The 23,672-nt window shown below is 45.1% G+C and overlaps 2 protein-coding genes across 15 annotated transcripts in view; both read right to left on the bottom strand.

Annotated features, from left to right (window-relative positions):
- Positions 1 to 298: 298 nt before the first annotated feature.
- AAR2 (AAR2 splicing factor) lies at positions 299 to 11,107 on the bottom strand. Of its 4 annotated transcripts, none has more exons than XM_075011669.1 (4): positions 9,531 to 10,348; positions 7,115 to 7,344; positions 1,277 to 1,371; positions 299 to 313 (listed from the first exon to the last, which is right to left on the bottom strand). In XM_075011669.1, the coding sequence occupies exons 1-3, from the start codon at positions 10,285 to 10,287 to the stop codon at positions 1,324 to 1,326; spliced, it is 1,035 nt and encodes a 344-aa protein (XP_074867770.1). In that variant the 5' UTR covers positions 10,288 to 10,348; the 3' UTR covers positions 299 to 313; positions 1,277 to 1,323. The 4 variants fall into 4 exon arrangements, with proteins under 4 accessions (XP_074867770.1, XP_074867769.1, XP_074867767.1 ...); XM_075011666.1 differs by lacking the exons at positions 299 to 313; positions 1,277 to 1,371 and adding exons at positions 1,410 to 2,860; positions 11,036 to 11,107 and having other exon boundaries at positions 9,531 to 10,333; XM_075011667.1 differs by lacking the exons at positions 299 to 313; positions 1,277 to 1,371 and adding exons at positions 1,410 to 2,860; positions 10,678 to 10,804 and having other exon boundaries at positions 9,531 to 10,333.
- Positions 11,108 to 13,459: 2,352 nt separating this feature from the next.
- The window catches only part of EPB41L1 (erythrocyte membrane protein band 4.1 like 1), a 144,324-nt gene continuing 134,111 nt past the window's right edge, over positions 13,460 to 23,672 (bottom strand). For all 11 annotated transcript variants that reach the window (XM_075011769.1, XM_075011772.1, XM_075011770.1 and 8 more), the window contains 2 exons: positions 18,705 to 18,824; positions 13,460 to 17,245 (listed from right to left, as the gene is read on the bottom strand). In XM_075011769.1, the coding sequence (XP_074867870.1) occupies positions 17,237 to 17,245; positions 18,705 to 18,824 (129 nt within the window). In that variant the 3' untranslated portion in view covers positions 13,460 to 17,236. The remainder of the gene's footprint in view (positions 17,246 to 18,704; positions 18,825 to 23,672) is intronic.

The following is a 23,672-nucleotide window of genomic DNA, read 5'->3' on the forward strand; positions in this document are numbered from 1 at the left end:
TTGCTTGGTACGACAAAGCACTATCAGGCCAGAGGAAAAAACAGCAGTCATATATGAGGAAAACATTGGAACACTGATTATGTGTGATTTGACCAGCCAAAAGGTGCAGGGAGAGTATCCACTGCAGATACAAGTACCTGACAGAGGACCAATATGCATGGGGAAGGTGGAGGAAGGATTACGGTGTAATCTAAGAAATAATACCTAATTAGATGAAATTGAGCAAAGACTTAGGCAGTAAAATTTTGCTAATGTTGTTACCTGTTAGCCTGAAATAGTCTCCTGAGGACCCTCATTATTCAACTCATTTAAACTAAACGGAACAGAAACACTAGATAAATACACATTAGCAAACAATCCTGCGATGGCTGAGGATAGTGGATGAGACTGCATGTAACCAGGGTGGACTGACTGAAATCACCCCATGGAAAGCCTTGATTTAAAATCATCCATTTTAAACAACTTTTCCACTCATACTTCCATTATCTTCTAAAGTAAGGTGCATTCTGATTGGTGATATAACCAATATATAAGGGGGTATGCTAGAACTATACAAATTTATTTAAGCAATTATATAGCTTAATATTTTCAGATTCGTAATTGTCCATTTTCATTACAGTAAAAAAAGCTTAAGGCCTTTTTAAATTAACTTTTTTGCACAATGTATATCAAGCTGCAGTAGGATAACTAGAATTTTATTACACTCACAAAATAGCATATCATTTTTTTTCTAAACGAAACAACCTTAAGTGTTTTGTCTGCATAAGTTTCTCTTCTCAAAACAGGTTTCACATTCATAGCTAAATGAACAGGAGGGATCAACTGTAGTCAGGGAATTAAACTGATCATTTCAGGTCAGCGTGGGAAATTTTTCAAATATGCTGAAGTGGAAGTGACTGTAGCTGAAGCTTCTACTCACATAAGTCTCTTGAAAATGATACTGGCTCCCAAGTTACTTAGGCTGATCTACTGTACCTTCAAAAGCTTGACTTCAAAAGTTAGAACTGGGGGGAAATATCTTTATGTAGAAAATCTACTTAACCTATTTTGCATTTTGTTGATTTCATTTTAAACAAGTTTATTTTAAAGAATAAAAATTATAAACAACAGGAAAGCCATTGACTTTTATTCACCCTGCATCCACCAGTTCTTTTCCTATCTGATTTCTGTGACTGGTATTTGGTCATTCAAAGGCACACTGCCACATGCCTCTTCTCACAGACTACGCACAATATCTTGCATTACACTAGTTGCATTAAACTACTTGCTATTTTACCTCTTCATTCTTAGCTGTCCTTGGATGAGAGAAGACTCATCGATACTTCACTTCAAGGTGACGTGTACAATAACAGTGACACTGCTGTGGTAAGCCTGGAATAATAACAGACCATACGACTTGGCTAAAATAATTCACACACAAAAGACTGTGGACTTTTTTTTTTTTGTAGGCAAGTAATATAGGAAGATTTATTTTGAAATTCTACTGTGGAAAGATTAGTAAGTAGGTTACTGTATTGTGTTAGACACATATACAACAAATTCCCGAAGGAGTCTAGCTGTCTAGAAAGAAAAAAGTAATTTGAACAGCAGCCTAATCCCTATAACAGTAGGGATTCTTATTAAAAAACAAACAAAACCCCACTGTCTTATAGAACGGAAGAATTACAGGATAAGAACATCAGGAATTCAGCTACACATTGTAAATTATTTTTACAGCATGTTCATTATTTTGAATGAACACCAAATTCCTCACAAGATTATTAATGAGAGGAGACCAGTGAGAAGCAAAGAACAAATATAGGAAGCGTTCCAGATGTCTCAGAAACCACAACAACGGTCGGTGAAAAATCTGATCTTGTATCTCCTGGCTGGCTTTTTGTTTTGAAAATCACATGGCTTCTGCCCAAAAATTTCAATTTCTGGTTACATCAGGCTAAGAAGAGTCAGTCTGTTTGCCATGGCAATTACACCATTGCCAATGTCTATGTAAAGGTGTTATCCTACTCCTCCGATCTGGTTACTTTAGTGTCAGATCTATGGAATAGGAAGATTTAGTACAGGATATATTTTTTTTCCCATCACAGCATGCTACTGCAGAAGTACAATCAAGATCATAATAATCTGACACCCATATCTGAATGGTTTAAGCTAGATTCCACTAGATGAGACCTCAGATGAAATGAGTGGAATTTCTTCATGTGTAATGTGGTTATGGGCTGGAGAAGGATGTAGTGCTCACAAGGTAGGCCAATCTTCCTCCTAACTCCGTAGACATGAAGCTAGAGTACAGACTCTAGACTGTAGAAGACAGATGGTTTAATGTGGGTCATCTTCAGCAAAAGATGGCTAAAGCCATCCAATAGGACCTTATGTCCAAGAACCAGGAATTGCAGCAGAATTGAGTTGACAGAGTACTCAGACTGATCGTGTGGGTATATGTTGTCCCAATGACTCCCAGAATGATGCCCGAGCCCATAAGCCCACCATAAAAGAGCTCTGGCCTGAAGACCAAGTATGTAATGTTTGTAGTCTTTCCAGATCCACTTTGATAGCAGCAGCAGGAGTCAGCTGAGGATCACTGGTGTCATTTCCTGCGATGAGATACAGAATTCAGAAAGCTGGCATATTCAGGAAGAGAGGAAGAAAAATAAGCCACAAAACACAAGTGTTTGGTTCCAAGAGAGTATTTCATTCAGTCCAACAGCACTCCTTCTGGCAGTTCTACTACCACTGGAGCACAGTCATCTGGCTCAGCCTCAAAGTCCCATTTGAATTTCTTAGTTAGGTGGGCTTTAAACTTTTCTGCCTTCTTCCTCAGCGGCCTGTCAACGGTGGTGCTGCAGGTGTAGGAGAAAAACACCTAAAAATACATGAGAAGTCAGTGAGATGATCACAGTAGTGACACAAATGCATGTTTTCTCCCTGCCCTGACTTGGGCCAAAGTGCCCATTCAGGGGGTGGGCAGATTTCAGTTTGCAGAGAGTCTGGCTTGAGAGGAATTTTAGTTGCAGAGTTTCAGAAGAGGTCATGGGGCTAGAGTCAGCTCCCTAACACAGTACTGCAATCTCCAGCTGCAGTCTATAGCCAAGATAAATACGGTCTTTGTTCCACGATCACCATGAGACGTATCAGCACAATTTAAACTTAGTGATGGTCAGATCTATTTTTTTTTGGTTAATCTTTAAAAACAGAATAATAAGGAGAGTCTTGTTTTAAACAGGGATATGCATGGAATTAAACACATATGGTGGGGCTTCCAAAAAAGTTTAAATACCACCATTGAAAGTGAACAAAACTTTTGCTCTGAAGTCACTTATTCTAGGGGCTTTGCAAGACCCACCCACAAAATATCAGAGCAGTAGAAAAAAAGGCCAGCTCAAGAACTAGAGGATAAAACCCAGTCTCTGAAGCCAAAGGACAGCCATGAGACATTTTGTATGAATGTACGTGGTGCAGCTTTACTTGGCAGTGATGCAGGCACCACTGCAGAATTCCAGGTAAGCATTAGATGTTAGGACTGTGAAACTGCATAGAATGGTTTGCAATAGCTAAACAGAAGAAGGAGGACAGCAGAGAGGCTTAGAAGCACCAATTGCTTCCCCTCTGCAGAATGGGACTCAGATAAGATGGACATCTATGAAACTGCATGTCCTTCATGGCACTTGCCCTTCCTACATGTTCTCTGAGCAGCTGCACCACTGGCTGAGAAGAGACTTAGGCCCAGACTGAGGAGCTCTGACTAGGTTTTTTCCTGAGGGGAGGAGCGTACTGCAGTAATATCCCCTCTGGCTGAGCAGTTTTGGTTTCTTACTGTAACACGTGCTTAAAAGCAAACCCCACATATTTTAGGTACATGAGACCAAATTGGAACTAGCTGTTGCACAATTTGGAACTCATAGCATGAGCCTTAAGCATGCGTCCTGACCTGCTGGCAGGACCGAGAGGGTATGATCACGCTCCCTTTCTTTATGGCTTGATACGGAGAAGATCCCCACTTTTGTCCACCCTAACATGTGACAAGAATATGGTTTGACAGCATTTCCAGTATCTTAAAGGACAGGTGGAGATCTCTTAAGGAAAATTCCTTGGAGGCTGGAGAAATGGAAGGAGTCCCCTAGAGCTGCTGTTTTCTAAGCATCGTGCACATTAGAGTCATTCCCTCAAGATCCCTGAATGCAGGCAGGTGCCACCTGTAGAAACCCTTAAGGAGGGATTTTCTAAAGTCTCACACATAAACCCACTAACTTCTCTCACGGTCACAGTTTTTCTGGGGCATTTCAGACATTATTGCAGGTGAGTCTGACTAAATAGGATTGTAAGCCTCAGAGCCGATCTCTTTTTCTGCTTGAATTTGGGATGCAGAACTCATTCCACAGCAAGTTGATGCTATAAGCTGAAGGTAAAGCCACTCTGGGGAGCACATTGTTATTCAGAAGAGAAATACAGACAGCAGGAGAAAACACGGAGACGCAACAAGCATCTCTCCTGGAACTGATACCCCTTAGCCCCGCTCCCTGCTGAGCAGAAGACCCTAACCCTACAAACCAACTGCAGGACAGAATCCCTGGGCTTCTCCTCCTCCTCAGTTTGGTAGATGGGGTGCGGGAGGTACTGGGATCCTCACTTCAGATTCCCAGCCAGCCCTTCTTAAATGAATATTTCCTGCTATTGGCTACGGTTAAGAACTTGTATCCTGAAATTGCTATCCTGAAAAGCTTTTGTTAATTAAAGCTACATCTACATTGCCAAGAACCCAGAGGCACTGAATCTCAAAAAACAGGTAAATTGAATAGGAGCGTTGAAGTTCTGCTTGAGCTGGAGCACAGATTTGGAAGTCCAGGGATAGGAGTGGGTCTCAGAGGCCAGGCAGGAATGTCTTCACTGATATTTTTAACCCCACAGCAAGAGCCTGGGGCAGTTGACCTCAGAATTATCGGCACAGGGTTTGTTTGCTTTTAAAGCAGTGTAGACATGCCTTAAAATTATAAAACAACTACGCAATGTTCAGCTTATCAGCCACAGAATTAATTGTACATAGTGAACCTGGGAAGCTGGCATAGAAGGATATGCTGCAGTTTGGCTAAATTTTACTGAGTGTAAAAATAAAAATTTTAATAAAACTGATCATATTCATTCCAGGGTCGAAAACGTTCTTATAGCAGTGGAAGGAAACTTTAAGAAAGTGTGACTTTCAGTTTGCAGGGAACAAGCTATCCCGCATTATGACACTGACTGAAACTCCTCACAAGTGAGTCATTAAGAGCCAACGGAAAAACTTGTTACACTGAGAACTGCACCTCTTCACTTCTAGTCAATGAAGATACATTAAAATTCCTTTAATCCTGCACATCTGGGACGTGACAGGTACCAGACAACCAAATTTTCCAGATTACTGGAAATCTCCATAACCCCCACCCTTTGCGGCTCACCACCCCCACACCCTCCTGCATGTCCCTAGCTTCTTCACCACCCTGTGCTCCAGCAGCTTCTCCACCAGCCTGTGCTCCCTGAAGCTTCTTCACCACCCCCACACGTCCCCAGGTTCTTCACCACCCCCTGGCCCCCTGCAGCCCTAAACCATCCCGGGCTTCACCCCCCGTCTCCCTCCCACAGTTCCGACCCACCACCCAAGCCTCCCACGCATCTCGGGGGACTACTGTATGCCGGACCATCAAATTTTGCCAGATTACCTCTGTAAATGGGACTATTTTTGCCAGATGCTGGGCCATCAGGATTTCCTAATCATCAGAGACCAAATTAAAGGAGTTTTACTGTATTGAAATAATTTACAGCAACAGGTAACAGTCCACCGACAGTGTTCCCTCTGAGAAGACCGCTTGAGCAGCCACCCAGAAGAAATTCAGGTGCTGTCCAGTTGACTAGCAGAGTGCCCACAGTGGGCCAGTCAGCAGCACGTGGTTCTACTGGCGGTGCGCATCTGCACATGCTTTGGTGCACATAACAAAATTTATTCTGCCCATGGATGGAAAAAATTAGAGGGAACCCTGTTCCCAAATACAGAAGTGTGACCAATCTGTCTGAGAAGAGAAGAGGTGGTACACAAGGCCCACAAATCCTCTACAAACACAGACTTATCTTTGGGGTGTTTTTGTTTTGTTTTTAAGAGAAAAACTTGAAGCAGCAAATGGAAATGTGTTGAGCTATTAAATCATTATGAATCTTCACTAAGCTGTTGGAGTGACTTAAATGAAAGGGAGGTATTTTATATGCACATCCTTCAGGTCTTGTCATGCTGAAGTATAAAGTTTTGCTGTGGCTATCTCAGCATCAATGCAGACTTTTCTGCACATTAGGCAATTATCTCCAAATTCCCACTGGATAACTAGGGAAACAAGTGAGCATGATACAAAGGCCAAGACAAGGAGGACGGGGAAGAGTACTCTGATACTCTCAGGGCTCTAAGTTACTAAAGGTTTTCAGTCCAACTTCTTCATGAATGGATTCATCCAACAACTTAAACTGATCTGAATCAGCAACAGTGGACTTTTAAGCTGCCACAGAGGAAAGTTTCCATTGTTATGTGTCACAATCAGAAAATTAAATCATCATGCATTCACTCAAACCTGTTTACTAATGTTTAGTTTAAGGGAGTCTAAGGCCTTGCCTACCTAAAGAAAATGTGTACTACTGCAACTAAATTGATTTACTAATCTGGACAGATACTTCTAATATAGACGTATTGCAGCAGAATGGACCGGAGCTTGACTCTTACTTAAGACATATAAGGGCAGTCTTAATGGCCTAGAAGACACAAAAGATTTAGTCCTCCCTTTCCAGCTTACCCATCTTTATTAGCTGCTTTTCTTGTTAGACTGTGCTGCTGGCCTCTCTATATGTGAACTAACCCAATTTATGCTTCCTAAAACACCCATACGCAGTCTCAGTGGGTCAAATTAAGAGATGGTACGAAAGTGGGTTGCTTGTATAAGTAACCTATACCACATTACACCCTCCCCACGTATATTATGCTATGTAATGCTCTCCACGCATTCATCTCTGAGTTTGGTTGAGTCTGGATTTGTAGGCACACTCATCACTCATAAGACTCCTCATACATCTGCTTCCCAAACTGCATGCACAGCTGATAGTTTACCTGTAAGGTGCTGGTTAAAAAGTTGTCCTGAGAGACTATGTCCACAAAGAAGTCAGCTGGGATTTCACTGAGCTGGTGGTACAGGACAGAAATGAGGTTCGTGTACAGGACCCGATGCTTCCCTATGGCATCCTCTGATCTGCACAAGACATTCAGAAGTTTTTTCCAGTGTTCAAATGCATCATACACGTTCCCAATCAGGAAGCAGATGAAAGCAAACTGCAATTCAGCTGGACACACCCAGTCACGGGAGGGCACGGAAAAAAAGACAGAAAAGGTCTTTAGTCACTCAACCATACACAGAACTGAGGATATTACTCTTGCGGACAATGTTGATTTTTGCATATATTAGCCAAGTTTGTCTTGCTGACACAAAAAGCATCCTATACTCCTGATGATTATATTAGCACTTATCAATTCTCCAAGCTCTGCTCACTCTCCACTCCCTTGACTATATGACTAAGAAGCAAGCAAAGCACAATCAAAGAGGACAGGTTATAGCAATGACCATTAACTTTCTCTGCATAAGCATTCATAAATGGCGCCTGAGAACAACGTCTTACTAAATGAATTGCAGATTTTGTGCTGTGTTGTTTGGGTTGTCACAAAACATTATTTCTGCTTATCACTAATATACAACACCACAAAGTCAAACACACACATCAAGATTTTGTGGTTTCTTGTGACCCCATTTAACACACTTTTGCCTGATAGCTGTTGGAAGGAATGGGTCTCTTTCTCTCTGCCTCTCCTTTCCTTAGTCTGTGTGTCCAAAAAGAGGCAGCAAAGAAATTGCTGCTACCATCAATATTAGACGATGAATGGCATGGGTGCTATCTTACGGACACATGCTGCCAGACAATAAGAGCACTCTACGATGCTATGTGTGGAGAAGACTACATGGTGTTGCTTTTACAGCAGCTTTGCTTTTCTAGACCTGGCCATGCTTAAAAGTTACGTTAAAACCTGTGCTGTTCAGGGTATGAAAAATCCACACCACTGATTAGGCTAAACTGATGGAAAAATTCCACTATCGATATTCAGAGAGGTGCACTGCCAACAGCAATCGAAAAAGCCCTTTAATCACTGCAGGTAGCATCTCCACTGCAGCACCACAGCTGGTAGGATAGATGCAGCCTTACTTTGCCATTCAGGATTCAGATTTACCAGATGCTTAGACACCCACTTTGTCAATGGTGTCTGCTAATGCTTCGCACAGACCACTGGGAAATATTCATTGTCTGGGAAGAATATTAGCTGGTTTTACCTTCTAGAACATTAAAAACAGACTTCTGCTTTTTAGAAGGTAGAGCGTGAACAGATAAAATGACGAGCACATGGTTTATCTTCAGGATAACAGTGTCATCTCAGCTTGGCTTCAGAGCCCTCAGTAGAGCGGGTATTAACTTTTAGCAGATGTTGCCATTATTTCCAAGGGAGTTAGCAGTTAATTATAGTAAGGCTGTTGGGGCCACCAGCTGGTAATTTCTGATATGTCAGTAAATAATGCATGGCACATTCTTTTGTACAACGCGCACAGTCTTTGTTCAAAGCTTTTCCTCACAACAATCCCCAAATCCTACCAGAAGGCGTCGTCAGCAGCACACAAGAGAAGGCTTTGATTTCCTAAGCTTGCTTCTTCCCTTTCACTCACTGCTGCTGTACTGAGAGTGGAGGGGGAGAGAAAAGCTTATGTTCAAAAACTGGCTGCTGCTTAGTTATTTTAATGAAAAAATGGAGGATAATAAATTAACAATAAACGGCTATAAGTAAAGTGCTGTAGCAGCCAAAACCAGCAGACCAATTTCTGCATGTCACAGCAATGTCCTGTTTGTAGCATTTTCCACTTCAAGGAAAACCCATTTTCTCTGTTCCTAAATTGAACAATTATGTTGACACCTATCATGCTGCAAGTAATGATTTCAACACACTGTAATTGCACCATCCATCCTGTTCAAAGTAATCACCTTTTTCAGTGAAAATACATACAGAAAAACAGAAGGCTGATGGTTTATTTCCTCTTAAAAAGCAATTTGGTTTATTTAGTTAATTTGCAGGTTTCCAGCCAAGGCAGAACCAGACATTGTATAATGAAGGAGAGGACCCCAAAGACTGATGTGAAAGGAACATTAGGGGAAAAGAGACTCAGCACTTCCAAGAGCGCTCCATAACTAACACTCAACACTGCTTAGAACATACGTGCACAGTAAGTTCCTCTGTAAAGCACTTTTTATTTAAGGAGCTCAAAATGCTTTACCAAGAGTGGAACCAGAAACACTTTAGCAAGAGTGGAACCAGAAACTAAGTGTTCCAATTCCATACTATAGACTACAATGATGGCAGGACACCATTCACACTGTTAAGTGTTCAAGGCTGTTTGCAATTATTTGGTTTCTAGGACAGACTTTACACTCACCAAGCACATCCTGGGGTTGGCTGGAGCACTGCTTGTTAATCACAGTTTCCAGCGCATAACTAAGATCCATGCTGTGCCTGGTAATTTCCTCAGGAGTAGCACCGTCGGGGTACATCTGCTTTGGCAACTCTGTGAACCGGATCTCAGTGCCAGCTTTCAGCTTCATTTTCGGCAGTCGGGCCAGCCCTTCTGCGTAGCTCTTACATTCTGTGTCATATCGGGGGAGGTTCTGTTCAGCTCGGTCTTTGGTGTGCTTCCCAGCCAGAACTGGCAGAACCTCTGAAAAGGCACATATCTGTCCACTCTCTGGCTGCAGCTTCTTCATCACTGGTTCACTGATGAAGTTAGTGAGGGAGATCCATTTCTTGAGGCTCTCATATGGGTATGGCCCAAGAAACTTGTCCATCTCCTGAAGGTTTGACCTCATTATTTCAATTTCTTGTTCAGATGCTGGGGTGAGGTCCACTTCCTCATTGGATGAGTTCCAGCGCAGAACCCGTAAGTCTCGCTGATGTAGACTCAAGAAGAACCCAGTACGGGGACCTGTCTCTTTACTGTTGCATCTATTGACAGAACTATAATGAAAGAAATGGATGCCTGGAGGGATCATCTTGACTCCCCGGAACTTAGGACCCACACGCCAAGTGTTGTAATCAATGCCAAACTCTGTCCCCTCAGGCATGTTCAAAATGACAACTGTGGCGCCCTCAAAAAAGAGTCTCTTGGCCAGATCTCGATCTATCTGCATCTCTGCCATTTTGTGTGCTGGTCCGGCTGTTATTTCAGGTCTCTCTACCAGAAATCTAGAACAGGGCAAGCATATTGTACTTGTATTACATAAATACACAGAACCTTCCATGCAACACATTTTACGAAAACTTTTGTAAGTTAATGTAGCCCGGTGCTGCACTTCTGGACTGTATGCTCCCTGAGGCAAAGCGGTTTTGATATCTGTGCCTCACACAGTAAAGAGATCCGTTAGTGCTTCATAAATAATTAAATATGTCTCGGCACCTAGAGATGTAGCCTTCTGCCCCTCGCCCCTGAGCTCAGGGCAGCAAATCACGGCACATGCCAAGACGAAAGAAGGTAAAGTCACAACAATGTGACACTCAGCAGCTAGACAAGATCAGTCCTCAGAACTTACCAGCAAAAGCACAAAACTCTAGTCACAGCCCTACCCGGGAGGAGAAGGGGAACGCGCAGACTGCACCGCGTGCACCTCACCACAGCGGGTCAAGATTTTACTAGGTGCGTCTGAAACTACGCTCAGCAGAGACCCCTCCTCGCGCTTCTCCACATCCCGCAGAACTCCCCAGACCCTCGGCCTGCCAGGTATTTCCCTCCCCCCGCCCCTCGGCCTGTCCCACCCCCGCCAGGTATTTCCCTCCCCCCGACCTGCCCCTCTCCCTCCCTGTCCCGCGCACACCCGTTCCCACTCGGGGGGCGGGGTCAGACCTCCCCCAGGGTAACCCCTTCCCCGGGGGTTGGGCCGCGCTGCTCACCCTGGCCCGGCCCGGCCCCGCTCCGCGCCTCCCAGGCCCCCTCAGTACAAGCAGCGAGCCCGGAACCTCAGCCACTTCCGCCAGGCCAGCGAGTCCGCCGGGAGAGCGGTCCGGGCAGCCCCGCTACCCCCGCACGAAGGGCCCGGCCGCGCCGAGGCGCAGCGCGCCGCCCCCGCCACCACGGAGAGGGGCCAACCCCACCCCCCCCACGCGCGAGACTGGCCTCACCCAGGTGACCGAGGGAGGACGGGAATCCCGCCTCCACCCGCCTCTCCAGCACAACGGAGCCCAGGCCCGGGCCCGGGCCAGGCCTGCCCACAGCGGCTGGCGTCCGGCCCCCGGGGCTCTCCCCTGACCGAACCTCTGCCGGCCCCGCTCCTCGTGGCGGAGCTCCCGTGCGCCGGGACGCGTTGGCGTGCGCGGCCCGTCTCCGCGGCGCTTGGCACCGCCGGGTCCGAGGCCATCCAGGCCGAGCCGTGGGGAGGCCGCAGAGCCGCTTTGCACCTGTGGGGAACCTGCCCAGAGGCCTGCTGAGCGCCCGCGGGGTGCAGGCGCAGCGAGCCCTGAGGCAGTGCCGGGAGGAGAGGGGGACACCTACGTACCGCGCGAAGCCCTGGGACACCTCGCAGAATAACAGGTAGCGGGGAGCATAGGCTGTGGCGGGCGAAGACGCGTACAGCTGACGAAGCGGGTCTTTGCCTCCCCCAAGTAAGGTGCCGCAGGCCTGTCTGTTGTTTTTAGAAATACAGACTAACTCCGCTACCTCTCTGCTGGTATGTCCGTCTCCGTGGCAGGAAAGGGCCTCTACAGGGCAACCAGCCCAGTCCCCCGGGCTCCCGGCAGCACCTAGCAACACTGACAGGTTTTTTGTTTAAATCTATTTGCCCCAATCCCTAAGTGGCCTGCTCAAGGATTGAGCTCACAACCCTGGTTTTAGTAGGCCAGTGTTCAGCTTCTGTAATCCCTACCCTGCTGCCTCTGCAGAGCCTGCCCAGGAGCTGGGGCAGGGTTACAGAGGGGCTGCTGTGGGTGGAAGTGCTTTCTTGATGGGGCCGAAGGGTATAGCCCAGAGGGATCTTTGAGCAATGGAGCTTGGAGTCAGTTTGCTCCAAAACCGGCAAACCTGCTCAATGGACACTAAAGAACTGAGGGAGTTTGTGGGCAGGTAGGCCCTTTACACTGACATGCTGTAGCATTCAGCAGCAAAGGGCCTTCGAGCCACTCCAAGGGGTACCACTGACAGAAAAATTTCCAACAACGATGCACGGTGTGCATGCACTCCAGGATCAGAATGGGCATGTACACTTATTCAAAGAACTACTTTGCGTAAATGTCATAGCTTATATCCTTCGATGGGGGCCATTACAAAGTGTATTTTAACAATTGTTCGATTGTTGTCCCTGCAGGGGCCTAGGTTGCATTCCAAAACATCACCTCTTCACAGCATTAAATATATAGCCTGACCGTGGAATCATCTCCAAAATGTTTCAGCGTAAATATTGTCATTAACTTGTCTTCTAGAAATCCACACGTGGCTTCCCCTCATGCCCTCCAACCTAGACCAAGGAAAAAGCTGACGCACAATTTGTCCTTCTACAACGAGGAAGATTTGCCTTCCAGCCAACTCCTAAATCCCAAAGAGATGGCAATTGTACCCACCTTCCTCTCAAAGTTTTGATCTACCTAATTACACTGAAGCTAGCCTCTTGATCCCAACTTGTTATCCACTCCAGGCTTAGATTCAAAAAAGCAGTCCAGTAAAGTGCTACTGGACATCTTTTTTTCATTTCATAGTATATAGACTAGCACAGCTTTCTCTCTGTTACTAGGCTTAGATTCAGTTGCTACACAATGGTTCATTGTACTGGTATGTCTCTTGGACCACTACCTCATTCTTCAGAATCTCTGCTTTCAGAAAACTATCTTATTCCTCATGTAAGGAAAAAAAAAAGAGGGTCTCAGAGACATACAATTCACTGTATTATCTAATTTTAGTGCCACAATGGGTGATATTTGAAATACAACCTTCCTAGGCCTCCCTTCCAAGCCAATCAAGCAGGAGCCTGACCCAAAAAAGCCTAACAAAGACCATGGACCTATTAAAGCCACACCATGGGGGAATCATCAGCCCAAGGGAGCTCAGAAAGCATGCACCTTTGTATTCTGAATATCTGTAGAAGGTACTGACAGCAACATCTTATTCTGGTAACTTGTGTGGATGGAATTTATTTTATGGATGAAGCTTGGAAGAAAGTTACAATCTCTCTGATGCATAAAATGGACTTCTGAATGTCCCCATTCTGTGAAGTCCTGTACCAAGGCTAACCAGGAAAATGCTTCCGCCAATCATGCTTTCAACCTGGGTCTAAAATGCTTCTAATTATTCACCGTCCACGTCAGAGAAAAGTCAGTTTCAGGCCACAATTTGGTTGAGCATCAAACACATTTATTTCACTTTTATTGAATACAAGAACAGTGAGCACACACGCATACACCACCAAGCACTGAAAAAGAATATGATCGAAAGGGCCAAGGGAGAGAAGAGGAACAGGGGAAGAGGAAAGGGTAGTTAGTGAAGGAACTACAGAGCATCATGGTTGGTTGGTAAGGTGCTTATCGAATAAAAATCGTTATCACTCATGCAATTGCCGGCCAGTTTTGAAATGAACTTGCAGATTTAGGGAAAAACAGGCACTCGTGTCTCCCACCCACTTCAACAGAAAGGCCTCAAGGGAAAAAAGCAATCAGCTATATCAGCGAAAGTGTTTAACAAAGTGGGAGGAAGCCGAGACCTTAGAAGGGTGCATGGCTTCAACATCATCACAAACAATGTCGAACCATAAAAAAAAACTATAAAGAAAAAGGTTGAGGCTATTGCTCACCTGGCAAGGTGTGGATTTTACACAACTATAAAACCTACATCTTGCCAGGCAAGCAAAATATTCATGGCTCCCTCCTGATCTGTCACTTACTTTGGGAATCCAGAGAACTAGATCTACGTTTTTTTAGCTCTGAACATATGGGGTCTGTTTCTCATCTTGTGTACACTGATTTTGCAGGAGTACAACTCACTATTTTTAATGGGGTGACTCCAAATTTTTACACTAGCATGTGTGAAATCAGAATCAGGCTCTTCGAGTTTCAGAGTTGCCTCCAATTCCATTTCAATGGCATTAAGTTTGCACTAGTTTTTTTTGTTTCTGTTTGAAATTTAAAATGTGTCAAACAGCTAGCTTGATACATGGGGGAATTTACCCTCCATGATCCCACACAGGTCCTGTTCTTTAACTGCTCAAGGGAAAGGTTCTCTTAGTTGGGCTGCTCTTCCTGAAATCACGTGTGGATTTTTTTTGGGTTTTTTTGGTTTTTTACAGCTGACTTGGGTGTGTCTGTGTGTTTTAAAGTCTTTGTGTATTTGCTGTGACTCCTTTTGGTTCTTGTATGTATTTGCCCCTAAAAAGCAGCAGATTGTGGGTGGCTGAAATTTTCGGGCAAAATCCAGTGCAAACACCACACATTTAGATTCATCAGAAGCCTGAAAAGACCCTCACTGTCATTATCATGAGTCTGTGCTATTGTCAGGGAGGCTGTGCTCATGCCGTTTATGCTTACAGGAGAAACTCATGTGCCAAAAGGTAAATAGAATTCACAGAGACACCTGGAAAGACCAAAGCCCACCAGAAACTCAGCAGACCTTGCAATGGCACTCCACTCCTTAGGAAGCAGCAGAGAAAAACTCTCCAAGTGCCATGTTCTGATGACTGGGGAAAGCAGCCTCCCTGCTGCCTCCTCTGCCCTTTTAGTTTCAGGTAACTTGGCAGTGCTATCCAGCCTGGTAAATCTGCTATTCTAGGCCTGTTTGTCACCCGGTCTCTTCCTCAGCAAATATCACTGGGCAGGAATCGACCCTAAGCAAGGGTATTGGCGGACAGTATCAAGGCGGCAAGGGATGGAGGAGCTGCCATGTACCTACTCTCCTCAGGACAGCTGCTTGCTGTGCAGAGGTACTTGCATACCTCAAACATTTCACTCAAGAAGTTCTCGAGCTGGCACAGGGGGTTCAAAAATTAATCTAAAACCCAAGAGTGTTGGGCCAGTGAGTTGCGGGAGGGAAGCATCACTGTATGGATCTCTAACTCAGCCCTTGCACCTTGTCGTCAAGAACCAGCTGATGAGCATATGATACTTAGACTGCTGCTATGGGTCCAGACCTGAGGAGTCAAAGATCCCTAGAGACTGGAAGCACAGGAATAAAGCAGTCTAACTTCAAGGCTCCAAACCACCTCAGCATCAGTGGGTGAAGGCATGGGGAGGCATTTATGGCTGGCGCACATTGGTAATACTAACTGGATACAGTCCATTCCTTCTTTCCTAGCCCCTCAACTCTCCACATTGCTGATTGCTCTCTTATGACTAGGGCCCTACCAAACTTAGGGTCCATTCTGGCCAATTTCTTTCCTGGCCATAGGATTTCACATTTTCAACGGTTTAAACCAGAAATGTCACAATATTATAACTAGCGTGTCCCAACTTGAAAGGAGAAGGGGCAGGAGGGGAGTGGAGGTTGTCGCAAACCACTTGCAGGCAACTCATGGACTTGCCAGCCTCACTTCTGGGTTGCCTTCAGCACTGGACTCTGGGGGCAGCAACCACAGAGTTTTCTGCAGAAGCAGGAGATCCCAAGTTTGCCTGATCTCCACTGTGCTGCTGGGACCACCCCAGCTAGGGGTGCCTTGATGCTTTGATGGGGTGCTCCCAGCAGCACAGGGAACATACAATCCAACTTCACGTCTCCTCCAGTGGCAGGAACCGCAGGCTGCTGCCCAGTCCTAGGCAGCATCCTGCAGAAGGGGGAGGCACCAGGAGATGGGTCTGTTTTGGTCCCCCTCTCCCACCACCAGAGCAGCTACAGGGGAGGAACAGATCCCATCCTCCCCCTGCCCAGTCAGGGCCAGGAAGCTCCCTTTGCTGGGGTGCTCCTAGGAAAAAGGAGACATCAGATTTCACAGGGAAAGGCTGATGTCACCATCTGCAACACATTTTTCACAAGCAGGAAATTGGTAGGACCTTGCTTATCACCAACCAACCAATTACAAACACCACACATTGGGTCACTACACCAACCCCTCCTGCCGCAGCGCAGCTCAAGTCAGTGGCAAACGTACCATCCCACCTCCCAGAAGAGCAGCGGCTAATGAAATGTTCCCTCTTCTCTTCTTGTGGGATATCAGTGTGAGCTAAGATTCTCATAATGTACCAACCACAGTCAACCAAACAATAATTTAAAAATGTCATCAATAAACTTACCAGCACTGTTTAATTATTTTAATAGCTTCCCACCCCCCCCATTCCACACCCCCAGTTATATATAATATACATAACTTAAAAGCACATCCATATGAAACCCCTACAGACTGCATTTTTATAAATGAAAAACCATATACAGATAGTTTTTGTTTTGTTTTAAGTGAGATCCATTCTGAATTACCTTCAGCAGAACAAGAGCTTGGACAAGGGAGAGAGGATAAAGAAGGAAGGATGGGGAATAGGGTAATAACAGAACCAAAAAAATGATGTAACAGAACTGGCGTGGAATGGGAAAGAGGGATGATCACCACACATCCCAAAGCAAAAAATTACAAACTAATCAAACAATTCAATGGTTCTGTCTCTTCTTTCCTAGGCGGGTAATAGTTTTGCATCTGCTCGTGGGTTGTTGGAGTTTTGTTTTGTTTGTTTGCTGCTTTGTTGCAAAGCACATCTCCTTTCCATTCAGTGTGCAACAAATGAACCCATGAGTTGTGTAACCCTTAAAGGTAACATGCAAAATGGTGGTTTATTGTTAATAACATTGCAATCATTGTGATTTTTGTTTGTTTTTGTGATGAATCCAGTCAACTCTTCAATTTGTCTGCAAAGGCTAAAATAGGCGGTTGGTTTTGTGTGTTATTGTTGCTGTTGCTGTTTGCAATTCACCTCCAGCATATAGCAGCAGTGCAAGGATGCATTTTGTTTCCTGTATATATATATATATATATATATATATAATATATTTGCTATTCCTTTTTAAAAAATTTGTCTCTCGCCATGAACGTTGCAGTCAGGATATCTAGGTCTTGTTGAGGAATCCAGCAGGAAGGCCCCTTTGTTGTTCTCCAAATTGGGTTTGAATAGAGGTGCCAACTTCTATGACCACAGCAGTCAAGATTCCTGCACAGGACAAGACAGAAATGACTGAACATGGGGCTTTTGTTTCCTCATTTGGTTAATGTTATTTATTGGTTTATAAATAGCTTCTTGCTTGTACTAAGGCACCAGACAATCACGCTGCAAACACAAGAGGATACATTCTACTCTGTCACACTAGGGGAATGCAACTGATTTAAATGTGTTTACACTGGTAAAGTTCCAGTCCTGCAAGGTCTCACTGAAGTCACTGGTAGAGTCTCCATTACTGGAAGTCGTTACATGAAGACAGGTATCTAGGTGCGTGCTGATACTTCATGTTATGCAAGATCAACTGATCATGGTTTCATAGCTTTCAGCCTTACAATCTATGAAAGCAACTGGCATTGATAGCAAACAGCACCCTGCAGGATTGGGCTGTAACTAAGGAGATTTTAGCCTCACTTTACTGCTGTGAACAAACTTTGACAGTCTTCCTTTATTTCAGATACCTTTTGCCTTTCTCTATTGTTGATATAATGGTGATGCACGTCCCGCTCTTTGTTCTGCCTTGTTTGAGACCTGTGCTATTCTATTAGCTCATTTTTGCTGTTTCCTTCGAGTCTGCACTGTGATGAAAGCTTATGTGCTGCTTAGGTGCAGAAACCCAAACATTTAAAAATTGACAAATCTTGTTTCCAGCTCTTGCTGGTATCTGCATCTCTGTATTCTGGCCAAATTCACCTCAGATGCATGTCCTCGAAAGCTGACAGGGTTGCATTTGGCCCATCCCGCCTATGTAACACAGTCTGTCTGTGTTTCATTTACAACTGCAGTGTCCAATGTGGTGTGGCAAAATGCGGCTCATGAGAGCCACACACGATTGCCCTCTGCCCACTCCGCGCACATGCCCCACCGTTTTTGGAAGCCCTTTGAAAACCTGTGCCGCAGCGTCCAAGAAGCAAGATGACTGATGCACCCCACGCTGGGGAAATGGTTCTGAGAACTGACCGTCAGAGGGGTTCAAGGAAGGAAATCTGAGACCCTCTGGAAGTAAGGAGGGGCAATGCGCAAAGAAATGGGATAAAAACTGACCCCTGAAATGTGGCCTTTGGTACAAACATTGTGACAAGGATAAAAAACACTGAGCACACGTTGCTTGTCAAGTAGCCAGGATAACTGGCCAGCAGAGCAGGCTCCATAGCACATCTGAAAGGCTGTTCTAGAAGCAGCCTTTTAACAAACTGATCCTGGCGCTATTTCCAACTGTAACTACACTATGAGAGAGGTTCTGCCTGTATCATCACCTAGCCGCTAGTACCATATCTGTAACAGGTTCTCTGCCTGTGCTGTCTATGAATCACATCCATGAAGGACTCTCTGCTTCTATCATAGTTATATTGCACTGACTCTAGTATATTGCACCAATGGAAGAGGCCCTGCCAGCATTGTAACCTGCATGTACCAGTGAGATGTACTCTACCTTGAAAACTACTAGACATACCTGAGGTTTCTTGTCCCTTGTCTCCTCTGGAGATGGTTCTGTTTCTCTATACACCACAGCTTTGGTTACCAGCATGTCAGGGTGCTGCAGTTTTGCCTCTTTGATTGCCAAAGCTAATGCCTGTAAACCAGAAATATATCAGAGTATTTGCCATGACATCATTTGCATCTTTTGTTAATAGCCACCGTTAACATTTCATCTGGAGCAAGCCCCAAGCATGTCTAAAAAGGGGCCCAGGGCATGTCAAATATCTCATGGCTAAAGTTGGGCACTTAAGGAAATGGATTTGGATTGAATGCTCAAGAAGCTTCACCACCCCAAAACCAAACACCAGGATTCATGGCTGAATCTGTGGGTAATGACCTGACAGCACCACTTGCCCGCTAGCTGAGCAAAGATTTGTAAAATTCTAGGCAGTCCTACTCACAAATCTTTGCTGGACTGATTTTCTGTAAAAATCACAGAAGGGATTGCAAGGAGTCTAACCCTTAGGTTAGATGCAGGATTTGTTGTGGCTAAACTATTGCAAGACAGATGGCTCCTCTCTCCTTTGGAACGCCTCCAGCGAAAGAGTTTCCACAACCTCCACAAGCAGTCTGTTCCACTGTCCTACTGTTCTCGTAGGTAGGAAGCTTCTCCTGAGATTTAATCTAAATCTGCTGTAATATAATTTGAACCCACTGCCTCTTGTCCTGTCCTCTGAGATAAGAGAAAACTTTTTTATGACATCCTTTCAAGTATTTAAAGACCACTGTCATGTCCCCTCTTAATCTCTTCTTTTCCAGACTGAACAGCCACTGTTCCTTCAGTCTTTGCTCACCATGGCTGCATTCTACCCCTTGATCATCTTCGTGGCTTGCCTCCGGATTCTTTCCAGTTTCTCTACGTCCTTTCTATAGGCTGGTGATCACAACTGGACACCCTGCTCAAGCCGAGGCCTAAACAAGCACTGAGTAGAGTGGTACTAGCTCCTCTCAGGACTGGCATGCCATGCCACTGATGCAAGCTGAGTCCATTTGCCTTTTTTTCCAATGTGACTTAAACTCTTGTACTGCAGGTGGAGCATATGTCATCTACAAGTCTCCTCCACTTCACTCTGTCTTAGGACAAAACTTCTAACTGACCCCAGGAGCAACCCAGTTGCTGTCCTTCAACCTCAGTAGCTCTTCTCCATGTTGACTTCTTTTTTCGCATTTTCCTTGCAGGTTCCATTTAAGAGCTTAATGGATGATGCTGGATGATGCGTTTCTGAAAGTTTGGCCTAGCCATCCCCACTTCATTCTCTTAATTTGAACATCAAGTGGTTCTTGTCCTGCTCTGCTCCACAGCACCTCATTTTATGACCAGGTCTTGCCATTTGCAACAGCACCACATTATTGACTCAAGCTGAGGTTGCATTCCATCACATTTCTCAGATCCTTCTCAGTGATGCCGCCAAGCCAGTTACCCACATTCTGTATTTGTACATTTGCTTTTACCTCCCTACGCAGAGCACCTGACATTTCTCTGTTGAATTTCACTGTGTTGTCTATAGCTCCAATTATCAAGATCCGACTGAAATTTGGTTGTATCTTCCAGAGTACTGGCAACACTCCTCCCCCACTTCCAAGCTTTGTGTCATCTGCATATTTGATCAGTATATTCTCTGTTCCTATATCCAAGGCATTAGTAAAGATGTTAAACCACATCGGGCCCCATGGAACCCCAGCTGAGACCGCCCTCCAATCTAGCATCATTCCATTAATAGTTACCCTTTGTTTGCAGTTGCTCACCCAATTCTGTATGCACTTAATGGAAATTCTGCCATTTAGCCTGCACTTCTGCTTATCAAAATGGCACGTGGGACTGTGTCAAAACCCTTGCTGAAGTTCTTGTATATTATATCCACCACACTCCTCCCATCCACTAAATTAGTCACCCTGCCAAAAAGGGAACTCAGACTGGTTTGGCATGATTTGTTCTTAGTAAATCCATGCTGGCTGCTAGTGATCACCCCTTCATCCTCTAGCTAGTCACAACTATATCTTTTTACTTTGATCTAAGAGCTTCCCAGGTACTCTGGTCCAGCTGGCTGGACTGTAGTTTTCCAGCTCCTCCTTTTTAAAGATGAGCACTCCAGTAGCCCTTCTCCAGTCTTCTACCATATCACAGAATCCTTGGGCTGGAAGGGACCTCAGGAGGTCATCTAGTCCAGCCCCCTGCTTCAAGCAGGATCAACCCCTACTAAGTCATCCCAGCCAGGACCTTGTCCAGCTGGGACTTAAAAACCTCAAGGGATGGAGAGTCCACCACCTCTCGAGGCAACGCATTCCAATGCTTCACCACCCACCTGGTGAAGAAGTTTTTGCTAATATCTAACCTACACCGTTCCCTCTTCAACTTCTGACCATTACTCCTTGTTCTGCCATCTGACACCACTGAGAACAATTTCTCACCCTCCTCTTTAGAGCTCCCCTTCAGGAAGTTGAAGGCTGCTATTAAATCACTCCTAACTCTTCTCCTCTGTAAATTAAACAAGCCCAAATCCCTCAGGCTATCCTCATAGGTCTTGTCCTCCAGACCGTTAATCACTTTTGTTGCCCTTCGCTGAACCTGCTCTAGCAAATCCACATCCTTTTTATACTGGGCGGCCGAAAACTGGACACAATATTCCGGATGTGGCCTCACCAATGCCAAATAAAGAGGAATAACTACTTCCCTAGATCTGCTTGAAATGCTCCTCCTAATGCACCCCAGGATGCCGTTAGCCTTCTTGGCTACAAGGGCACACTGTTTACTCATATCCAGCCTTTCATCCACCATAACACCGAGGTCCCTTTCCATCGTACTGCTGCTGAGCCAGTCGGTCCCCAGCCTGTAACAATGTTTGGGATTCTTCCGCCCCAGGTGCAGGACTCTACACTTCTTATTGAACCGCATCAGATTTCTTTTGGCCCAGTCCTCCAATTTATCCAGGTCCCTCTGGATTTTCTCTCTAGCCTCCAACATATCTACCTCTCCACCTAGTTTTGTGTCATCTGCAAACTTGCTGAGGGTGCAACCCAGTCCCTCATCCAGGTCATTAATAAAGATGTTGAATAACCACTGCTCCTTGCTCTGCCATCCCTCTCTACTGAACTGAGCCGTGTGGCACTCCGCTTGAAACCGACGGCCATCCAGACATTGAGCCACTGACCACTACCCATTGGGCCCGACCATCCAGCCAGCTTTCTATCCATCTTATAGTCCAAGGATCCAATCCATATTTCCTTAACTTATGGACAACAATGTTGTGGGAGACCTTATCAAAAGCCTTGCTGAAGTCAAGGTGTATCACATCCACTGTCTTCCTCACGTCCACAGAGCTTGTTACGTCATCATAGAAGCTGATCAGATTGGTGAGGCAGGACTTGCCCCTGGTGAATCCATGTTGGCTACTTTTGATCACTTTCCCCTCTTCCAACTGCTTCAAAATGGATTACTTGAGAATTCCCTCCATTATTTTCCCAGGGATTGAGGTAAGGCTGACGGGTCTATAGTTCCCTGGATTGTCCTTCTTCCCTTTTCTAAAGATGGACACTATGTTTGCCCTCTTCCAGTCATCCGGTATCTCCGCCGATTTCCAAGAGTCTTGAAGGATAATGGCCAAAGGTTCAGCAATGACCTCTGCCAATTCCCTCAGTACCCTGGGGTGCATTAAATCCAGACCCATGGACTTGTGCACATCTAGTTTTTCTAGATAGCTCAGAATTTGTTCCTTCCCCACAGATGGCTGCCCTCCACCTTCCCGTACTGCATCATCTGGGACCATCATTGAGAAGTTGACTTTGTCTGTGAAGACTGAGGCAAAAAAAACATTGAGTACTTCAGCTTTTCCTGCATCATCTGTCACTAGGTTACCTCCCTCATCCAGTAATGGCCCCACACCTTCTCTGATAACCCGTTTATTGTTCACATGCCTGTAGAAACCCTTCTTGTTACTCTTCACATCCCTTGCTAGCTGCAGTTCCAATTGTGCTTTCGCTTTCCTGATTACTGCCTGGCATTCTCCAGCCATATGTTTATACTCCTCCTCAGTCAACTGTCCCCGTTTCCATTTCTTGAATGCATCCTTTTTGAATTTAAGCTGACTAAGGATTTCCCTGTGAAGCCAAGCTGGTTGCCTACCACGTTTGCATTTCTTACTACGCAGCAGGATTGTTTGTTCCTGTGCCTTCAGTAAGACTTTTTTAAAATACTTCCAGTTCTCTTCAACTCTTTTCCCCTTCATCTTCGTTTCCCAAGGGATCCTGCTCACCCAGTCTCTTAGGGAGTCAAAGTCTGCTCTTCTGAAATCAAGGGTCTGAAATCAAGACATCTCCCCTGTCATCCATGAGCTTGCAAATATTAGTGCCAGATTTCTTTAGCTGGAGGGGCAGAAGAGGAATTTTCATCACTGAACTCTTAGCAGAGGTATTTCAGCAATTCTTTGTGGCAAGCTCGTATTTCAGATTCTGCGCCTTTGAAGAGAACTTTGCTTTTACATTTAGTTTTGGGTATTTAGTGCTGTTCAGGTTTTCTTAATTATATTATTTAAAAAAAGTATGGAAACTTGTCTTGGACCAGTGACTGCAACCTGGCTCTTCTGTACAAGAGACTTGTGTCACTCTCTGCTACTCATTCATGCACAAATATGTAGAGCTTCAACATGAATACATTCAGTGGAAGCCACTTGGAATGAAACAGGCTACAGTGAATCTCCCCAGAGGTGATGAAATGTCTGGGTTTGCTCCAGAGAGTGTTGCAATATGAAAATCACAACTGCAGTTGTAAGAAAGCTCTGCTTGTAAAAAACCAACCAACCAACCTACATGATTTTACAAGTGTCTATACTGCAGCCAGAGGTGTGCTTTACAGTTCTGCAGCTACACCCTTGCAAGCGCAGGCTTCCAATGGGGCTGCCCAAATCCAACTGACCCCTAGGATACACGCTTTCTTGTACAGCACACA

The sequence above is a fragment of the Carettochelys insculpta genome, chromosome 17 (assembly GCF_033958435.1).
Source record: "Carettochelys insculpta isolate YL-2023 chromosome 17, ASM3395843v1, whole genome shotgun sequence".
NCBI classification, from domain to species: Eukaryota; Metazoa; Chordata; order Testudines; family Carettochelyidae; genus Carettochelys; species Carettochelys insculpta.

What these genes read in the sequence shown, in the direction of transcription:
- AAR2 (XM_075011666.1), bottom strand. Translation starts at nt 10,287, where the DNA reads ATGGCAGAGATGCAGATAGATCGAGATCTGGCCAAGAGACTCTTTTTT. An exon ending in CCAACCCCAGGATGTGCTTG is followed by an intron (nt 7,345 to 9,530) that starts GTGAGTGTAAAG and finishes GGGTGTGTCCAG; the next exon opens with CTGAATTGCAGTTTGCTTTC. An exon ending in TTTTAACCAGCACCTTACAG is followed by an intron (nt 2,861 to 7,114) that starts GTAAACTATCAG and finishes ATGTATTTTTAG; the next exon opens with GTGTTTTTCTCCTACACCTG.